General features: G+C 45.9%; 1 protein-coding gene across 4 annotated transcripts in view; it reads left to right on the forward strand.

Annotated features, from left to right (window-relative positions):
• CLASRP (CLK4 associating serine/arginine rich protein) overlaps nucleotides 1–21,584 on the forward strand; it is a 1,024,175-nt gene that overhangs the window by 159,806 nt on the left and 842,785 nt on the right. For all 4 annotated transcript variants that reach the window (XR_011302052.1, XM_069644604.1, XM_069644606.1 and 1 more), the window contains 2 exons: nucleotides 11,702–11,803; nucleotides 17,689–17,768. Coding sequence is in view for 3 of the 4 variants with exons in the window: in XM_069644604.1 (XP_069500705.1) it covers nucleotides 11,702–11,803; nucleotides 17,689–17,768 (182 nt within the window). In the remaining variant the exon portion in view is untranslated. The remainder of the gene's footprint in view (nucleotides 1–11,701; nucleotides 11,804–17,688; nucleotides 17,769–21,584) is intronic.

The following is a 21,584-nucleotide window of genomic DNA, read 5'->3' on the forward strand; positions in this document are numbered from 1 at the left end:
ATTTGGTCAGTTCCTAAGAGTTCGCAGGAACTGCTCGGAAACTCAACAATACCGGCAGCATGCATCAAACCTTGAATCCAAACTTTTGGCTCGCGGCTACCCCAGAAAACTACTTAAGAATACACGCAAAAGAGTGCTATGTATCCCAAGAGAAACTTTACTCCAACCCAAGAATCATGACATACGAGAAGAACGTATCACTTGTGTGACTACTTTTGGACCAGACACTAACAATATCAAAAAGATTATTAAACAATTCTGGCCCCTTATCCATCAAAACCTTCCGGATGAACCATTACCCAGGATGGCTCTTAAAAGATCCAAAAATCTTAGTGAATGGCTCACACATGCTCGCTTGCCTAAAAAGACGTTCAGAACAGGACTCTGGGATCTGAGAACACTTTCAGGCCACCACCCATGTGGTAACTGCACATCATGTAAGTTTACAAGCAAAACCAAATCTTTCATAATCGAAGGTAAAGAATGGTCCCTTCGACAATTCACCAACTGCAAGACAGCCAATGTGATTTACGCCATAGAATGCCCATGTGGCCTCCGGTATGTGGGACAAACCAAAAGACCGGTACACAAACGCATAGGTGAACATCGTTCGAAAATAAGATGTCATGTAATCTCAGCACCGATGGTTCCCCACTTTTTGGAATTTAAACATACACAAGATCAGTTGAAATGGTGGGTCTTGGACAAAATTCAGAACACCTCCAATATCAAAAATGCTTTAAACTACAAGGAAGCTTGGTGGATCTTCAAATTACGGACAATTGAACATGGATTGAATGAAGCCTCCCCCTCCAGATAAATACCATCACAAATGAACAAGTGCCTTTGAGTTAACAATCACATAACCATTCTGTAAAATTGACAGGCACGTACCTAGCATTTTGGATTTCCACACTAGTTTACCATCTTTGTGCAGTATATCAATTTTAACCTAGTACCGTGTAGACATATTATCTCCATATGTGACTAGGACGGCTTTACATCATAATTATACCATCCACCTTTTGTTGATTTGCTATCCCCATTGGGGCTCCATACTCACAATACCCCCTTAAGAATTTTACAGTTTCAACAATGTCTCCTACATCTTTCCGTGCCGTAATACATGCCCATTGCCATCACCATCTCTCGATTCTTCCTCATACTGATAGGCTATATCTTCATTTTAACACATTGAGACTAGAGGGAGCTTTACACATTCGTGTCCTTCCCTCTCTCAATCTTGTGACAGAAATAGGGCACATTTGAGCCATCTCAGAGCGGCACGCTTTTAGAGCGATTTAATGACCAATAAATAGAAAATACGTTTTCTCCAATTGTATGCTTTCAGCACATACTACATCGTCTTTTCTTTACCTTTCCCTCAGGCCCTTACCACACACCACCGCCAGACGGTGCCATGGCCCGCACACAGGGCGTTCGGCCTGCGACGGACTCTATCCTCGCAGTGCATGCGCGAGTGCAGTAGTGTCCCCGCTCTTTAACAGTAACAACATATAGGGGCCCTAATTTGCAACGCTCACTTGGGATAGATTCTGCACCCGCCGTCGTTCCTGGATGATGCCGCAACCTGTCTGACAGACGGGAACCTTTTGACAAATGCAGCTTCCACAACATATGCGCGACAGGAGCAGTGTCTCGGCCTCGATTCACGATATAGGCACTGCTCTCTCGCTTTAAACATCAGACGGGAACCTTTTGACAAACGCAGCCTCTACAACACATGCGCGAAAGGAGCAGTGTCTCGGCCTCGATTTGCAATACAGGCACGGCTCTTTCGCCTTAAACATCAGTTAAAAGCGCATGCTCGCAACTCAGCAATACTTTGTCCAGTCGAGTTACATCCTGGACACAGCTCCAAGCTCTCCACCAACACATAGCGGACAACGAACCACGCTTTTTTGAAGGTAGGCACTAACGGCTAGCAGTCTCACTCTGAGACGTAGACCCTGTTAGTTTAATATAGCACAGCACTTTTTAATGGCGGTTATTTCAAAACCTACCCCTCTGCCTGTTACAGGAACTACATCAACATGAACTGACTAGTTCAACTTGCCTGCGAATGATCCTGGCCCCACACAGCTGTCCAGTTACTCGCCCAGTACAGTCTCTTTACAGCCTGCCCCTAAACCTGGGTAAGATTGAGAACCATGCATAAACTTAATGTGCATTAGCCTTGTGACAACAAGTTGTCATACTTTTAGATGTATATAGCAACCCCATGTTTCTCAACCTCACACGCCTTTTCCTTTGTTGTTTATTTTGACCTCCAGCCTCTCCAACGGCCATTTTCGTATACACAAGAGTCGATTGAGAAGACCAATATTAAAGACACATACGTAGTCCAAAAAGTTCCATCACCTCCCCCTACTTCCCAGCCCGGATTCACCCAAGGTGAGTCTGGTTTTAATTCCCTCCACCCACTCCAGAACTCACAATCTATATGTGTTTCTGAACTTACTTTTCCTTCATTTTAACTGTAGACCTAGTTATACTTGCTCTTAATACACAAATTCGAGCGAGCACACTATTTCAAATAGAATTTTTATGTTTTTTCTTTCTTCTTTCTTTTTTTCTTACACATTATTTTAGGCTTTCTCAATCCTACTGGCCCAGAAGAAGGCTGTCCACTCAGAAGCCGAAACGTCTCTGCAGCAGGCCTTTACCTGCTGCCAGTTAACTATCAGGGATTTTCTAGTTCCCGACGTAGACCAAGGATTGGTAACCACTACACTAATGTGCAAGATTTCATCATAAACAGGACTTTGCCTGACCAAATAGCCCTCAGAATAAAAAGTCAAGCTACTTACCTCGAATACACTGAATTTTGGGTTTCACTATCTTGGTTCTATTGCATTACAAATCTGTTGTGCCAATACTGGATGTATTAGAATCCATAATTGCTTTACCAGTAAATTACCACACTAGCAAAAATTATTTTTGTATACTTGTTGTTTTCGTTTTTGAAGAATTAGGAATCAGTTGATCCTTGAGAATGGTTCTCAAACAGAAAATAGTTTTCTGTTAAATCCAATATTGTTTTCCAATTTCAGACTTCATGCTTTGTCTTAGATATGGGTAAACCTGGTTATAAACAATGTCTCCATTCCTTGACCATATATAATGTCAATAATTTTGTCTATGTTTATATGTTGTTGATTTGATTCTCACTTTTAATACATGTAAATAAACACATGTTCCCTGAATTAAGGGATTTAGAAAAGCTGTTATGATTTACTTAAATAGCATTGGTTATGTCTCTAAAATGAGGGGATAATCTGAATACTTGTATGCTGGGTTTAAGGTGATTAATTCCAACTCAACTACAGATTCTTATAAATAATACAACATTCCAAAATTTGAGAATGGTTAAAACTTCTCGGCGGTTACCAACCCCCTCAGTTAGATATACCCGCTACGACCCAGCAACCTCCTGAGAGGTAGAGGGGAAATGGTCCCACCTGTGGAGCCTACCAGATATGTGGACCCGCAGGCTACGGAGGATAGACCAGAACAAATATACTCGAGTTCCAACGATGACAATGATCTGCACGATGGGTGCTTCTCAGTCCACGGAAGGGGGCGGGGTTCTGATGGAGGCCCTTGGTCCCCTATGCGGGAAAGGAGACACATAATCCCAGATCCCACTCCGCTGGCTTAGCTTACCCCTAGATCTAGGGACGTGTCCCTGGACATTCTACCAACACTGCACACCAGCAGCAGCAGAGGATGCCTTCAGCGGGCTTGCACATCCACGAAAGACGCCAGAACCTCCAAAGGTACTCTCTCTCCCGAGGAAAGAAAGTCTAAGGGGGGGGGGCTGGCCCTCTGCATCCTCCGAACCCCCTCCACCACTGCCGCCTCATCAGGTGAAAACTTGTATCGGAGCCCCGGATCCGCACACGGACACTGCTACTGGTACTGAAGAGGACGACTATTTAATTGCAGTGGATGGATAGACTCCACACGTGGACAAGCCCTATAGAGCAAACCCCTCCTCCCCCACCATAACCCCACCCCTGGACGAAGTTGGATCTTTTCATTGGGTCATAATGAGGGCCTCTGAACTGTTCCAGCTGGTTCCTCTGGAGACGAAGGATGGATTCTTGTACCAATGATGCAAGTCGAGGAGAAAAACTATCATGGCCATTCCCTTCTTGGATGACATCTGGGAGCAGGGCCTAGCCCTAATGAAAAACCGAAGTATGGCCCGACCAAGCGGGACAGATTGGGAAAGTACAGGGTACCCAATATGACTCCCAGTTGCCTAGGTCTCAGCCCTCACCGGATATGGTGGTCTCAGCCGCAGCTAGGAAACGCTTGGCGGACCAGTCATCGGCAGCCATTTTACCTCCGGACCAGGAGTGGAAGAAGCTGGATGCGATGGGCAAGAGGATCATTTACACGGCAGCCTCTACCATCAAATCTGCAAACGCTCTGGCCGTTTTGTCCCGTTATGACCAGGAACTCTGGTACAAGCTGGGCCCTATTCTGGACTTCTTGCCCGAAGACAAGAAGGTTGAGGCGCTTGTACTCTTTCAGGAAGGGGGAAGTGACGTCAGATCACGCCATCACAATGGCAGTAGACATTGCTGACACAGGTTTTCACCATATGGAAAACTGGGGTGGCTCTGCGCCGACAAGGTTGGTTGAAAGCTACGAACTTCGGTCAGGACGTCCAGACGAAGGTGTTGGACATGCCGTTTGATGGGAAAACCTCTTCGGTAAGGCGGTCAACGAGTCTTTGCAGGCAATAAAGACTGACATAGAAACGGCACGTTGCCTCGGAACATTGCAACAGTGACGATCCTCGTCCTTTCGCTTTTCCAGGGGAAAGCCAGGAAGATCTTCTAAGGGTTATGATACTACTTACAGGCAGCCCTCGTGCTCTTCCACTCAAGAGCCGTACAGGGGTCGCTCCCAAGTCAGCGGAGGTCAATGATGGCACCGTCCGCAAGGCAGAACACCCCAACTGAACAAATCCCCCCCTATCCCCCCCCTCCCGACCACCAAACCCTCCAAGCAGGTCTGCACCGGCTGTGGCTCCGCGCCCCAGTGGGAGGCCAGCTGGCGAAGTTGGTCAGCGCGTGGGAGAAGATCACCATGGACAGATGGGTGCTGGATGCTCTTGGATAGGGGCACACCTTGAGTTCTAACGCAGGTGTCCTCGAATCCCCCCCAATTCAGTGGCAAGAACTGCATGGACTGCAGCTTCTGCAGGAGGTGCGGTCCATGTTACTGAAAGGGGCAATATATATATATGTATGAAATGATATTTTATTTGTATTGCGCTCGTACGGAAGTGTTTCAGAGCGCGACTAGGTAAGGGAGGGGAACAAGGGAGAACACAGCACAACATAAAAACGATCTTACTAGGCCCAGTGACATTGATAACGTGCAAGTGCATGGGAAAGGGAAAAGGGAAAAAGTGCATGGAAGGGGGAGAGTGGAAAGTGCAGAAGCCGAGGAGCGTAGATAATTAAAATAAATAGAAAATTGAGGCAAACTGTGGTAGTGCAGCCAGCAAGTGGCAATTGCTGTGTTTAAGGCAGCAGACTGGGTAAGTCTGAATAAGTGCAGAAAAAGAAGAAAAATGGGGGAGGGGGTGTATGGGTACAGATACAGTCCCCAGTGCAAGGGGTGGCCAGGAGGCAGTGCAGGAAGGTGGCAGGGTGAGCAGGTACCTGGGCCCAGGGAACAGAGGGTGGCCAGGTGCACAGTGCCAAGAGAGCAGATCAGCAGGGGAGAAGGGGAGCGAAGGCAGAAGCAAAGAGGAAAGTTTTGAGGTGCTTCCGGAACCGGAGATGGTTCTCCTCAAATTTTAGAGTGGCAGGGAGGCTGTTCCAGTGGGAGGCCCCAGCCGAAGATAGAGATCTACCCCCAGCTCGTTTCTTTGAAAAACGACTGACCCTGAGGGAGTTAGAGGAGCGAAGAGCTCGAGAGGGGAGGTATTTGTGGAGGGATAGCTGAAGGTATACCCATCCATAGAGCCCATCCATCAACTCTGGGGCTCCGAGTATATTCCAGATAATTTCTGGTTCAAGAAAAGACAGGGGGTTGGGTGCCGATTCTGAATCTATGTTGTCTCAACATGTACTTGGCGTCCTAAAAATTCTGGATGGTCACGTTGCAGCACGTGCTCGGCCTGCTGGAGCAGGGAGATTTTCGGACGTTGTTGGACCTGGAAGACACCTACTTCCACATCCCCATTCACAAGAAGCACTAAAAGTTCCTTCGATTCGAAGGTCCGCACTACCAGTTCAAGGCTCTGCCTTTCAGCCTGAAGTCAGCCCGATGGTCTTTACGAGGTGCCTGGCCCTAGTGGCGGCACATGTTCATCTGCAAGGCATCCACGTATAGCCCTACCTGGATGACTGTCTGGTGCATGCCTGCTCACTGTCTTTGGCAAACGAGCATACAATGATAACCATGTGTGTGCTGACAGTGCTGGGGTCCTCCATAAACTATCTGACGTCTTGCTTGAAGCCATCTCAGGAGGACTCCCTATTCCTGGGGGCACGAATCAACACCTTGACCTGCTTGGCGTCCCTCTCAGAGGAAAGGGTGAAAACCATACAAGACCATGTGCAGCGCTTGTCGGCTCATCAAGTCGCTCTTCGGCATGTTGTCTTCCTGCATCAACCTCGTTTGCGTCTGCAGACTATGGATGAGACCTTGCCAGGAGTTCTTGGATGCCAGGTGGATGCAAGTATCTGGGGATTTTGCAGACAATATCTCTCTCAACACCAGGAGTGCAGTAGAGCGATACATTGGTGGGGTGTTCGGCAGCATCTCATCCAGGGAGCTCCATTTCAGGTTCTTCCTTACCAAGAGACGGTCACCATGGACGCCTTGCTAGAGAGATGAGGAGCCCACACTGGCCAGAGGCATCTGGCAACCGGCAGAGAAGGACCTGCACATCAACGTCCTGGAACTCTGGCCCGTAGTCTTGGCCCTCAAGTCTTTTAGTATCTGCACAGACAACAACACAACCATATTCTACATCTGTAAACAAGGTGGCGACCCGGTCTCTGGGGCTACATCTGTAAACAAGGGGGTGACCCGGTCTCTGGGGCTACATCCGTAAACCAGGGGGAGACCTGGTCTCCGGGGATACATTCGTAAACAAGGGGGCGACCTGGTCTCTGGGGCTACATCTGTAAACAAGGGGGTGACCCGGTCTCTGGGGCTACATCTGTAAACAAGGGGGTGACCCGGTCTCTGGGGCTACATCCGTAAACCAGGGGGAGACCCGGTCTCCGGGGATACATTCGTAAACAAGGGGGCGACCCGGTCTCCGGGGCTTCAAGGAGGCCCACGACTTGTGGCAGTAGCCCATTCGTCAAGGGATGTTCTTGGTTCCGTTTCATCTGGCTGGAGTCAAGAACATCATTGTGGACTTGCTCAGCAGGGAACTGCGTTCTTGCCTCGAGTGGGGGACTTCGTCAGGACCAGGTGGATCGCCTGATGCCAAATGGGCACAATCCCAGATAGACCTCTTTGTGACAGCAGTGAACACCAAGTGCCAGAGGTTCGCCAGCAGGGTCTTGCAGCCCAAGAGCATGAGGGATGCGTTCTCGTTCCCGTAGAGGGGACGCTTTCTGTATGCGTTTCCTAAGTTTTCTCTTCTACTACGTGTGATCAACACGCATACTGTGCCACTACAGGATGATACTCTTGGCCAAGACAAATCTGGTATATGAAGCACCTGCGTCTGTCAGTGGCCTTTTCTTCAGGCTACCACTATCCCCAGACCTTCTCGCCAGAGAAGGGGGGGCGATTCTGCATCACGACCCAGAGTCCCTGAACTTGAGGGGCATGGCTCCTGCAGTCCTAGAGTTAGGGGGTTATGCTGTTCCCGACTTATGTAAAGACATTCTGGCCAAGGCCTGGACTTCATCAATGCTGAAGTGCTACAGGCATAAATGGAAACCTTTCTCTGTGTGGTGCAAGACTCAAAAGATTATCCAGCTATGCTTCAAGGGCCCTCCGCTTCTACCATACTTGCTTTCCTTGGCCAAAGCAGGACAGGCTCATGCCTCTATCACGCCATATCCATGTATACCAAGTCTACGGGCAGGTCTGCACGGTGAGCTCACAGGCTCGTCAAGGAGTTCCTCAAGTGTCTCTTCAGGACTTTCCCGCCGGTGAAGTTTCCTCCCCCGGCTTGGGAGCTCAATGTGGTTTAAACCAGTTTTAATCTGGTCCCGCTCCAGTTTCTCTTGTGGAAGACTGCTTTCTTTGTGGCTATCACCCCGGCCAGGAGGGTTGGGGAGATTCAGGCACTGTCTTGGAAGCAGCCTTACTCGTCTTTCCACGCTTTGAGGGTGGTACTGCGTACACACCCAGTCTTCATGCCAAAGGTGCCTTTGGAATTCCATCTCAATGAGCCTTTGGTGTTACCAGTCTTCCTGAATTCATCGTCTCCTTCAGAAAGGGCCTTGCATTTGCTGGATTTTGCTTGTGCTTTGAAGTACTACGTGGCACGTACTAACAATTTTCCAAAGACTTCTCAGTTGTTTGTCAACTTTGGACCTGTGAATCGAGGAAAGGCCTTATTGAAGGTTTCCTTCTCCAGATGTGTCTCCGGCTGCATCATGCACTGTCATCGACTGGCAAGCAGGCCGCTGCCAGGCCGGCCAAGAGCCCATACAACCAGAGCCATTGCAGCAACGATGGCGTTTCTCTCTGGTGTGCCACTGCTCGACATCGGCAGGGCTGCTACTTGCAGGTCCCTGCACACCTTCACAAGGTTCTACTGCATCGACCGGGATTCCAGGGAGGAGTCCCGAGTCGGACAAGCGTTGCTATGCAACCTGTTCACTTAAGGTGAGTCTGTTCCAGAGTTGAGTGTTATTGCTTCTGTAGAGCCTTACCACCTTCCGTGGTTGTATATATGTGTTGGGGGAGTTTTCCTAAAGTGTTACTGGCAGTAAGACTTTAGTAAACTATCCCAGTGGTTTGTAGAGCCCCAACTCTTCGTATCAGTCTGTACTGATTAGGACCTTGGTATAGTGGCAGAGCTGTCACGCTTACCTTAAGAGGAAGATGTGAGCTGTAGGTAAGTACACTGAATGTAGTTAGGCAGGCACAGCAAAAAAGCCCCTACGCTTAGAAGTTATATAAAAGTATATATTCATTATATTTACACCAGAATTACTTTAAATACTTTAGACGTTTATACTGGAACGCTTTGGCATACTTGATAATAAACTTCAAAGGGCACTTTCACTTTTTTGTTTGTTCACGGTTACATTTGTAGCAACATTGGAAAGGAAAAAGATTGTTATTTTATTATCGGTTATTGCGCACTCATGCGGTTGTCAGCGGTTTATACGGTAATGGATTTACTCTGCAAACACATATAGTAAAGTCACTTAAATGGAGGAGCATGGTTAGTTTGTGGAACATGAGCTTGGTTCAAGGTACTAGAGAGGGTTTCTTCGCATAGTAAGTCTTTTGTCCCAAAATGCAACCCTGGCTAAAGGCAGTTTGGAGTGGGCTAGAAGTCTTGACAAGCAGCAAATTGTGAAGAGTTCCCGTGGATTTCTTCCGGTCTCTAGTGTTATTGAAGCAGAAAATTAACAACTAACAAGGGAGACCTAAAATCTTACTCAAGGTCGGAGGTAAGAGGGGGTTGCACTCCAGCGCTCTGAAGCGACTTCTTGGAATCGGCTAAACAATACCTTTTTCCCCACAGTACCTTAGGTTAGAAGAAAAGGTTTGTGCTGGATGCTCCGTGCTGTTGCAGCTCTGGACTCGACCTCCGGATTCCTTGGTCTGATGACTGAAGGCAAGACAATGGACGGGATCTCTTAGCAGCAGTCTTGGGGGAGGACCTGTAGCACGACTTTCAGCAACTTCTTGGTTCACTCTGCGGTTTTGGTGCCTTTTCTGCAGCACCAACAAGGACACGGATCGCCCGGTCAGTCTTCTTTGCTTCCTGCAGTCCCATTCTCTGATGAGGGGATCTGGACGAGTTGGATCGGATCTCTGGAGTGTCCTTACAGGTTCAGCACAGATTTAGATGGATTTGGCCTTTTCACAATGATGCACTCGAAATGAGCATCAGGTCTCCTGGTATTGGAGTTCGGCATCTCCGGAAACGTAAGACTTTGGACGATTACTTGTTTCAAAGTTCGTCTCGGGGCTGGTTGTTCCCACCAGCCAAAGGCAAGAAGTTGTCCTCTTTGGAGCTCCTGTCGCACACAAAACTGGGTCAGGACAGCAGTGGTTCATGGTATTGCAAAGGGTCTGCAGGCATCTCTGGTCATCTTCTCGGTTACTTGAGCTTCCAGTGGTCGACTTGCTTTTCACTTCAGCTTTTATGCAGTTCCAGCACACATTCCTCTGCAATCTCTCAGCATTTTACAGAAAGGGGTGTTTGGCTGTCCAATCAGGACTGCCAGAACCCCTGTGGAAGCTGGACCTATTCAGGCACTCTGGCAGACAAAGGACAAGGGGGGGTGAAAAACTCCTCTCCTAGTTCCTGCCTGCCCAAACACTCTGGAGCCTCCTTGGAGATACCCAAGGTTTTCCACCAATGGCAAAACACTCGCACAGGGCTCACCCTCCCAGAATGGTAGAAGAAGGGCTGGCAAAGAACAACCACGCTAGTAATGGCGAAAAAGGAGGGTCCCAAGTTGGTACTCTGGTGCCCTTATTGTATACCACCGTGGCTATGGACACAGCCTGCGGTACCAAAAAATAAGCAATAGTTGGTAGAACCTGTCCACTGCCACCAGCCATAACTAGGTGATATTTCATGTGACTTTTTAGTCACATCGACAGAGAGAAGGGGTATACTAGGTATCCCTTTGGCACTCCACTGAAGGTGGTGTGTTCGCCAATCTCTGACTGTAGAGTTTTGGGAGAGATACTTTGTATCTCTCTATCCCTAAGAACTGTAGTTACTTGGGGATTTTAAAAAATAATCTTAAAGGAGGACTCTGAGGGTCGCCAGCAACACTGCCCACAAGGGGCAGTGTGCTGCAGTAGTAAAACACAGATAACTTTTTAAGAGCTATGGAGCAGACAGTCTCCAAAATTAAGGAATGAGTGGAAAAAGGCTCCACTCATTTAGGATTTAAAGAAAAATGTCCAGAAATCCAGCAAAAAGTGCTGAGGGTCTCACTACGAGGGGGGGGAGGGGGTTGAAGCAAAATAATAGCAATATGTTCTGCTGTGTAATCGTTATTCATGAGCATGTGAATCCATGCCACACCCCATGCTGGAGAATGTTTGTTACTTACCTGTAACTATTGTTCTCCCGCATGGGTCTGGCATGGATTCACATGCAAACCCTCCCTCTGTCCCCTCTGTGGCTCTTCTTGGTTCATACTGCCACTTTGTGCTTACCAAATCTGAAGATGGCCACAATGGGTGGAGCTTAGGTAGAGGACTGTCATTGGATGGGGGCAGGTGACCCAGAGGACAGAGATTGGTTTAGAGGAGAAATAGAGTTTTAAAGTGAAACTGTTTTCTTTTACCAAGGATTCCCAGCCTGACAATGGAATATTCATGAGCATGTGAATCCGTGCCAGACCCATGCTGGAGAACAATAGCTACAGGTAAGTAACTTAAACATTCCCAGTGACTTGTTTAATCCCTTGCTGGGGGACTTGTTATTAAAAACATAAGTTTGCTGAATCTGACCCTCGCCCCTTTTTTCCCCATAAAGGATGCCTTGGCAAGGAGACACCAACAACATGATTGACCGGTTTGATGTGCGAGCTCATCTTGATTATATACCGGAGTACAGACCTCCTCTACTAACCACCATGTAAGTGACTTTAAATTTCATATTTAGTGTCACCTGCGTATGATCATATTGCAGCGATCTAAATGAATATTTGATGTGCAGGAGCTAAATGCCACTCCTGGGTATCGGGTGCCAACCTGCAGCCAGAGCCACCCCTGAGACACTAGGAGCTAGTATGCAATAGAGGTGTGCAAGCCAATGAGGGCTCGAGTTAAATTAATTACAATTACTCTGTAATTACAATTAGATCGGAAACCGCATTCTGGCCATTCAGAACCATGGTAAAATCATGGCTACTAGCCTAAACACCCAGAATTTCACCGACATGACTGGCTAGCTGCCGCGCTCGACTTATAGCAATGTTTACTCTAGCCATAGCATTTTAGGACCAACCTGTAACCCGGTCCGCACCTGCCACTGTAACTTGCCCTCTGTACATTCTGTTCTCAGTATATTCTACTCCTGCATGTAAACTTTCAGAGCCTGAACTAATGTACGCTCTGTCTGTTGTATTTATGATGTTCGTGTAACGATATGTAACTCTGCTGTACACATGATTATGCGCCCAGTTACCTGAGGGTTTGGTTGCGCTTTATAAATAAACAAACTAAACTAATTGGTCCTTCAACCCTCTATCTTCATCCCATCACCAGATATATGCAAGTATTATATCAAATGGGAGATCAGATTATTTTTCTATTGAGAAGCAAAGAGTAACGATAATGTATGAGTTTAGTTATGTGGGAAGGCTCTGGGTATTGTACAGATGACTCAGACATTGTCATGTTTTTCACCACTACAGCTTCCGTACAATTGCCAACATTAGATAATGGTGTTAGCAGCTGAACTTGTGTTTCAGCGTTTAAAACTTAGAGATAGTCGTCACTTATCCAGTTTAGGTGCGCTTCACAAGGATAAGAAACTATGCCATAAAGGCAGTCAGCTGAGTGTGGGATAAATCCTGTTAGATGGATTTCCAAAACCAGCCCTGGTGAGAGGATTTTGGGAGACCACCCCATTATGGCGAACTGGGAAGACACTAAGAGGTTAGCCAAAACCCAATTAAGGCAAGGTAGCTGAGCAGATAAGACTTAGTCTCAGGAAAAGTGTGATAATGGTCTAGAACTACAATGAGTCCACACAGAAAACCACACATAATTCCAGTTAGACAGAATACAAGAATACATTTGTGTACTGGGCTTTTTGTTAACAAACATAGAAAAATGATGGGTAAGTATTGCCGCACAAATACTTTTAGATACACATTCACCATTAGGAGAATCAGAATTGCATATGAATAAGTTACCAGTGTGATGCAGATGTACATGCATAGCAAATTGGCAGAATATTTTAGATCCCACACAAACAGCTTCCCTCAATCTTATAAAGTTCAACCCTAAAATGGTGTGGGGTATTTTGCCATAAAGTCACCAGTTTTAAAGTGCACTTCTTCAGCCAAGTTTATATGTACAAATTGCGATTGCCATTGGTGGAGATTAATAAGTTCACAAGTTAAAGTTCAGGTGGTATCCAGCGATATAATCGCTGGAAATAACATTGAGGGTGACTCGATATTTTTTTCTTTTAAAGGCACTAACCAACACTTTTCCCAAATATTCTAGGATTGCAGTTTGTTTATATAATTGCACTGGTCCCAAAATATGTCGAGAAGGGTGTTCAGTGACTTTAAAAAAAATTCACCCTCAGTGTTCTTCCAGCAATAATCACATAGAACCATTCGGGTAAGCACTCAACTCAATCCAGCTCACTAGAATATGCCTGCGGAAGGATCCTTGACCCAGTATCCACCACCAAATGTCTGGTCAGAGTGAATTTAGGATCAGGACTTTACACTTAATGTAATCCTATGGAAGACTGGGGATGGAGGAACAGAAACTGGTTTGATAACCTATCCCTGACTCGATTCTTCCAGAGACAACTGCAGGTTGGAATCCGATAGGGACTCAATCTTCTATGCTTGGTCCGGTCTAGAAAGGCCCATGGGTCGTGGGTGCAGAGGTCACTTTGGGCATTGGGGTTTAGTTTTGGTCGGTCGCAGTGCACAGGAATCTGTTAGACCGCTTTTAGTAAAATACCCAAAACGAGGAAAGATGAAGACTTCTGTGCTGCAGACCCCCTCGGGATACCTCACAGCATTGAAGGATTGTTGCAACAAGAGTCATCACGGTCAGGGGGCGACAGGTGATATGTCTTTTTTTTTCAGGCAGTCAACACAAGAGCAGGCCCACCACAGCTTCCCTAGGAGTGAGACGGCTGAAAATGCAGCTGCAGGCGGCTTGCGGCAAAAACTGAAGATCATTATATTTTGCTAGGGTATACTCTTGTTATCCTTGCAAGTTTTAGGTGCAAGCATGAATTCTGATTTTATACTGATGTTGATAATTGACTTCAGTAATAAGATTTTATGAAGGGACTGCGTCTAGAAATTAATTGTATATGGAATCATGAAATTGTCACTGTTTTACTGGCTTGTAATGGCTGTGTTTATTTCAATTTGTTAGGCAGAATTGCAGGCAGTACCCTCTGGGACCACTACACACAATCAGGACTACAGGTGTTAGCCAAACCAACCTTTGGTATAAGTCTGTACCACACAGTTTTTGGTAGCGAGCTGAGCAGCCAGGCTTATCTTAAGAGTGAATGTGAGCACTACAAGTAGTTACACAGAGGACTTTCAATCACAGTGGTTCAAGTAGACACTTATACTCAAGGTTTCTTGGTAGAAACACTTAGTAATTTATTACACAATCATTTAGAAAACATTTCACTAGAAGAAGGCAACTTAATATTATAAACCAATACACTTCAATACAAAATTCTAAGGTTTTGGGACAGTTTGAGCTCCCCTGAAATAGGAGCCAAATGGCAGTTCAGTTACTTTAAAAGGAGCAAAAGGCACAAGGTAAGTAAAATAGATCATATATACCTTTTTAGACCGTGCAAATAGTTTCAGTTCACCAGAAGAGTTCAATTCAAGTCAATAGGCCAGACTAAAGTCAATGGGCTAGTGTTCTGGATAGGAAAGAGCAGTTCTGGTATCAAACGGTAAAGTCTGTGCGAAAGTTCTTAGAAGTAGTTTAGGTGAAAAAGAATCATATGTCGGGTCACAAACTGATTAGGCCTGCAAGTTGGGAAAGTTTCACAAACTTTCACCGTGAGCGTGGCGTTCTCTCAATCGGGTTGGCACAGTACCTTTCTATGAAGAAACAAATGCTGCTTAAGTCGTGGGTCCTGGCAGGTCCTGCAGATCTCGCTGTTCTGACCCTCAGTCATGGGGACGAGGGAGGACGTCTGGGGACTCCTGCACTGCACGGGATCGTTGAAGAAAGCAAACAGTAGCTGTAGATTCAAGAACACAAACGGGTGTCCCTCTCCCTGGTTAATCCTAACCAGCCTTGAGAATGGTATCCAGGTGTCTTTATGAGTTGATTGGTCCCACCAACTTAAAGGAAGAAGCCGTCCTTGAAGGAGCTTCTCTGTCGAATGTAGTTTGGCAATTCAGACCTGCAGCAGGGCTTCACTGGGCAAACCGACGGTCCAAGAGTTGCAGCAGCCGTCCTCTTCCAGCTTGTCTTCGGTTCTTTCGTTCCAGTTGTCGACTCTGCTTTCTAGTCCTAGAGACTCACCAGTGTTCTCCCTTTGATTCCAGCCCAGCTGTCACTCACCCAGCAGGGTGCCTGTCCTTGCCGGACAGTCAGCCAATCACCCCAGAGTGCATTTGGGTCTCCTAGGAGACTAAGCACAGGGAGTTTTGGGCACCTCACTCACTTCCTGCCCACCCCAGACACTCAGATGCCAGAGGCGGTCTTCAGTCCTGAAGCCCGCCAAAGGCACTCGAACGAAGGGACCAAACCTGGTTTGGCGCGCAGAGACCGACACTGGAAGGACCTTTCCAAAAAACGGCAAAAAAAGAAGACCGGGACCTGTTTAAACAAAGGGGCTTAAGGCGCCATCTTGAAAAACATGGCTCCTGTGATTTTTAGCTACCGGTGTTTGCGGTCGGGAAAAATCATGGTAGTTTGTTGTAAAACCACTGCCACCAGCCTTTTCAATAGGAAAGGGTAGCATTTGACTGCTACATGAGTATTTAGACACAGGGGATACTATGTAACCCCTCCAGCACTCCATTTTAAGCTTGTCTTCGCGACCATGAGCCACAGTTCCAATCGTAGGTGGAAACTTCGCCTGAAGGAAAGTGACTCCCTTCCCCAGGTCTCCGCTACTTTCCCAGGAAACAAAGTTCTACCCTGTGATGCTGTTATGTTGTCCGTTCCAATTCAACAGGCAAAGTACCAACTTGAACATCATTCCTTATTGTCCATAGTTTGCTTTCACTATTTGGGGTCCTGCACAATGCCTCCCTTCTCTACGTATCTTATTATCAATGTTCTCACAGTGCCAGGGGAATGACTTCATTCCCGTGCCTCCTTCTGTTTGGCTTCATGATGTACACCACCAGGGGGTTAGGACTGTCTTTCCCCTGATCATTCTTGGCTTCACGGGCACAACATCAGGAGGTATTGCTTCCTTCTCCTGATGTCTCTTGGCTTCACGGTTCACAAAGGCTGGGGGTTGGACTCCCTTTCCCCAAGCCCTTTTCAGACTTTAGGCTCAGGCACCACTCTCCTCGAAGCTATGATACATGTAGCAAGCGCTCCTGCTGCCATTGGCAACATTTGTGCCAATCCGTCGGCTCCCTGGTTTTCCCATGAGCTCACTCAGTGCTTCCAAACATGTATGTCTTCTGGAACATCCAGTGGAGTAACTTTGCTGAAAATGTTGGGGGGGACATGACATCTGAAAAAAAGGTGCCCCAGCCAAATGAATTGGGGCAGAATAATGTGGCATGAAAGTTGGGGGGGGGGGGGCAAACACCCCCCCCCCTTAAAATGACATCCATGGGAACATCAATGGCGGATCTATAACGACCCACTGTCTAAACGGGCATATAAACAGTTGTTAGTTAATTACCACAAGGATATCAAGTTAGCAAAATCTAGATTTTATGCCAAGCGCCTTCTATCAGCCTACTGTGCCTCATATGAACTTTTAAAATAAAGTAGCGAAGGAACTTTCGGCCTTGCCCCCTCCAAAATGGAATCCCTCACTTAATCAAACACAATGTGACAATCTGTCGTTTATTTTTGTTTTTTTGAAAAAATTTGAAAGCCACCACAATCTATTGACAAAATCTATTCTAATTTCACAGTTGATTCTCATCCTCTGCCTTCTCCTAGAAAGGAAGACTTTTTTGAGCCGTTTCAGTTCAACCCAGTTATTGACGAGGTAGTTCTGGCTGCTTGTAAAAAATATTAAATTGGCTTCTCCTGCAGACCCCATTCCTCTCTGGGTCATTCAGGCACTGCCGCCAACAATAATTCTTCTGTTTAGTACAGCACTTCATTACTCGTTCACTATGGGTAAAATTCCGGGGTACCTTAAACATGTGCTGGTCACTCCACTTTTGAAGAAGCCTCACCTGGATGTAACTCTTGCTGCTAGCTGTCAGCTCATTTCTCTTTTTCCGTTCCTTATGAAATTAATGGAAGTAATAGCCACCCCACAACTTTCTCACTTTTTTGGAATCCCATCTTTTACATCAAGATGCACACAAAGATCATGTTATCCTAATGCAGAATTAACAGCCACACCTCAACATCTTTGCACAAAATTACAAGCAATGTAGTCCAGCCTAAACCCACTGTTGCGTTGAAATTGTTGTTGGCTTGGCCAGATGGTCAGAACATAAATTTCTCTGGTAGGTACCAGCCAATGAAAACGGTGTTGTATGCACAATTCGTTTGCTCTATTGTTTTATCTGATGTTTTCACATTATTAGCTTCTCTTCACATTGCTGTGCAGTAAATTGTTTTCTTTCCTTGCAGTTCCTCGGAGCAGGAGTCGGATGAAAGAAAATGCAACTATGAGAGATACAGGGGCTTGGTGCAGAATGACTTTGCTGGCAGTAAGTTTAAGGGTGGTCTTGTATATGGTGACACAGTAGTGAAGTCCTGCTAATTGGTAAGGGTGTTTAATGTAAAACAGCATAGTCTTTGTCAGTTTTAAAAACCTAACGTGAGGGTGAGCAAGTCCTCTGTCCTTTTGCTTGCCCCGACTATTTTACTTGCCTAGTTTTCTCCAGTGAATAATAATCTATAGCATCGCTGAGAGTTACAAAGGATTTCTAGACTCTGCCCTGGCAGACCTAGTTTAGGAGGCCACCCTAGTTGGTGAACTGTGAGAAACGTCTGGGAGATTAGCCAATCCAACCCAATCAAGGTAGCACTGAGATTGGCCAAAGCTAAATCTCAGGAGAGGAGTGGGTTGAGGGGTCCACAATGAGTCCATGCAGTGAAGCAATTAAAGATTATACTTTTAACAATATGTTATACAAATATGTTTATTATAGTCCCAAAACACACCAGGAAAATGACATAGAACAGGTAATGTAACTTCTGATGCTTGTTAATCTGCTTAGAATGACATGCTGTGCATATGGTCCGACATCCAGTGGTAACCGCGGAGTATTGCATCTTGTCTTTCGGGGACCGAAAGGGGACGTCGGCATAGGCGTGTCTGTAACACTATCCCCATCGTGACGTGTGTAGTACCCAAAATCCCTCGCGGGCCGAGGTCCCCTCTAATTGTATTTTTTCTGCCATGAGGGAGCCAAGGCTATAGTGAGTGAGTACATAAGAGAGAAAGTAGTAAGACGTCTATGTTCCTTCCACCCCGAGCGGGGAGGCAGGGAGGGCGCATGTGAATCTAAGCAGATACAATCATCAGAAATGATTTTAAGTAAAGTAATGCATGTCTTCTGATGCTTGTTAATCTGCTTAGAATCACATGCTATGCATAGACTAGCGAGCAGTACCCGGAGTTGGAGGTGGTTTGTGAGAAGGAACAGTAGAGAAAAGATGTCTTAGTACTGCTTGTCCCACCTGAGAATCGGACCTAGAATGAGTGTCTAGGCAATAGTGTTTTGTAAAGGTGTGTACAGAACTCCAGGTTGCCGCTTTGCAAATGGACTCTAGGGGAACATTTGCAATGAATGCTATGGACGCCCCAGTGCCCCGAGTAGAGTGTGCTCTAGGCTTGAAGGGCAGTTCTCTCTTAGCAAGAGTGTAACATAGTGTGATGCATTTGACAATCCACCTTGAGATAGCTGAAACAAAGAATTGCTTAGTCTGTCTTAGTGGTTTTAGTTCTTTCCAGGTAAAACATGACTGCCCTGCGCACGTCTAGTGTGTGAAGGCTTCTTTCGGCCATGTTAGTAGGGTTCTGGAAGAAAGTGGGTAGTTCGATTGACTGGTTCACATGGAACTTCGAAATTAATTTAGGCGCAAACCTGGGATGTGTGCGCAGAACTACCTTATCTTTGTGGACTGTAACAAAGGGGTCCAAAACCGAGAGGGCCTGTAGTTCGCTAACTCTTCAGATACAAGTGATAGCTACTAGAAAGGCTGTCTTGCAAGTCACGACTTTCAGACTAGCTTTATGCATAGGCTCAAAAGGGGGTCCCATGTGGACGTGCCGGTTTTCTAGGAAGCTGGCGAGTGCACGCGAAGGCTAGACAGCAACAGTTCTGACTCAGTGGTAATTTTGGATGGGTTGCAGAGTTAACGCTGCGGTGCATCATGGACCATGAAGTCCAGGAGGGTCGAAACAGGCCATTCATGACACGCACACGCGCTGTAGATAACACATAGCTGCAAAGACTGTACACAGGCGATGTAGATAACACGTAGCTGCGAAGACCACGCACACGCGTTGAAGAAAAACACGCAGAAATGAGAGGAATCTGAGCTCACACACGCCTCATCCGAACACGCACATGCGCTGTAGAAAACAAGTAGCTGTGAAGACCGCGCACACGTGTTTTGAAGTGCAGAGGGGCCCTGTATGGAACCCCGCCTTCCCTTTCCATGATGGCCATCTTGGTAAAGGATTTTCCTTACTACACCGGGACGCCGCAGGCGTACCGGTTTGGGAAGAAAAATCGTCTTTTTTTTATTCATTTTTTTTTTTTTTTTTTTCTTTTTTAGCACCCCGGGTTCCCGCTTTGGGAACCTAGGGTGCTAATGGTCTTCATTACATACTAAAAACCTATGAAATTCAGTAAAAAAACTTTAAGGGGACGTTATGGTTGCAAGTAAAATCGTAAAAACCCTGAAATTCGCCAGTTATGGTAAGCTAAGCAACCATAACTCGCGCCACCACCGTGCACTGCTAAGGCGAACACCCAGGACATCAAAGATGACATCACAAATATCAATGATGACATCACATGTCTGGCTCCTTCTTTTTTGTTTGCTGACATATCTAGGCCAGGTGGTTTTCTTCACTGAGTCACAAACGGAAAATTCAAAAAGGTACTATATTTGTAGACCTTACCCTTCTCATATGTTCTTACACTACTTTCCTTAGAGTTCAGTCGCATCATATGATGCACATACATAGGGGAAGAAGCAGGACTGAAACACAGCAATCATTCATGTGCGAGAATACAATCATGTACATTATACACAGTTGCTAATGATGCTGCCTCTTGTTTGCTTATTGTACTCTCCATATATATGCCCCATATTTGTATGCATTGTACTCTATTTATGTTTTGTGTGTATTAGTAGAAATATGTAGTAAGTGATGCATTATTAGCTACTTATATGTTTCACAGTACGGAAAAGTCTGATACAGAAGCATTCACCGTTTTTTTTTTTTAATATAACTTTGGAAAATTACAAATCTAGCACCTCTGTGGTGTATGCTGCAGCCAATACCTACATTTCTGTATGAATAGGTTCCTGTACTAGAAAGCACACTGCAATGGAATGTTCTTTAGAACACTACATTGCGTAATGAACTATGTAGTGTATTACACATCTCCCGATAATCCCTGATACTTTTTTGGCAACATTACATTCACAACCCTTTGTATGAAATGTAAATGCACATGTGTGTGATGTCATCAATGATATTTGTGATGTCATCTTTGATGTCCTGGGTGTTAGTCTTAGCAGTGCACGGTGGTGGCGCGAGTTATGGTTGCTTAGCTTACCATAACTGGCGAATTTCAGGGGTTTTTCGATTTTACTTGTAAACATAACGTCCCCTTAAAGTTTTTTTTTTTTTTTTTTTTTCTTTTTTTTTTACTGAATTTCATAGGTTTTTAGTAGTGCAACTTAACCATAACGTCCCTTTAACAAAGTTTATTTTTACTGATATGAAAAATATACATATGCTCAGTTACTGCAGAATAATCAATTTGCCCCCACAACAACTGAAGGGGAAGTTACGTCATAGAACTGACAGTCCACATGAATCACAACCTGATCATATCAAGTTCAACCCTAACTTGATTGGGGCCTTGTGCCCAAAGTTTCCAAAGAGTTCAAGGAGTTGGGGGTTACAAAGAGAGATGGTCCCTGAGGATGTGAAGGTGGCTCATGCTAGGACCAGAGAAAACTCCGAGGAGGCTGGGCTGCAGAGAGGACTGGACGGGCTGTGGGAAGCAAGTGCAGGACTTCAAGAGTTGGACTGGATTTGGGAAACGTTCCCCGAGCACCAAAGAACCACAGGTCTGCCAAAGAGATGTCTGGAACAGTGCGTGGCTGTCGGAGGGTTCTATGTTCTTAGTTTGCCAGGTTTTTTTGGCCCAAAAAAACAAATCAAATTCTTTAAAAATAATAATTAGGGGGGGTTTCCCCCGCCCCCACAGCTCCCTTTTCATATCATCTAGTCCCTATTCCCCACATCCCCCTAACCCTTATGTCCCCTTTGT

This window comes from Ambystoma mexicanum, chromosome 2p (genome assembly GCF_040938575.1).
Source record: "Ambystoma mexicanum isolate Mex_15411 chromosome 2p, UKY_AmexF1_1, whole genome shotgun sequence".
In the NCBI taxonomy this organism is placed as follows: Eukaryota; Metazoa; Chordata; class Amphibia; order Caudata; family Ambystomatidae; genus Ambystoma; species Ambystoma mexicanum.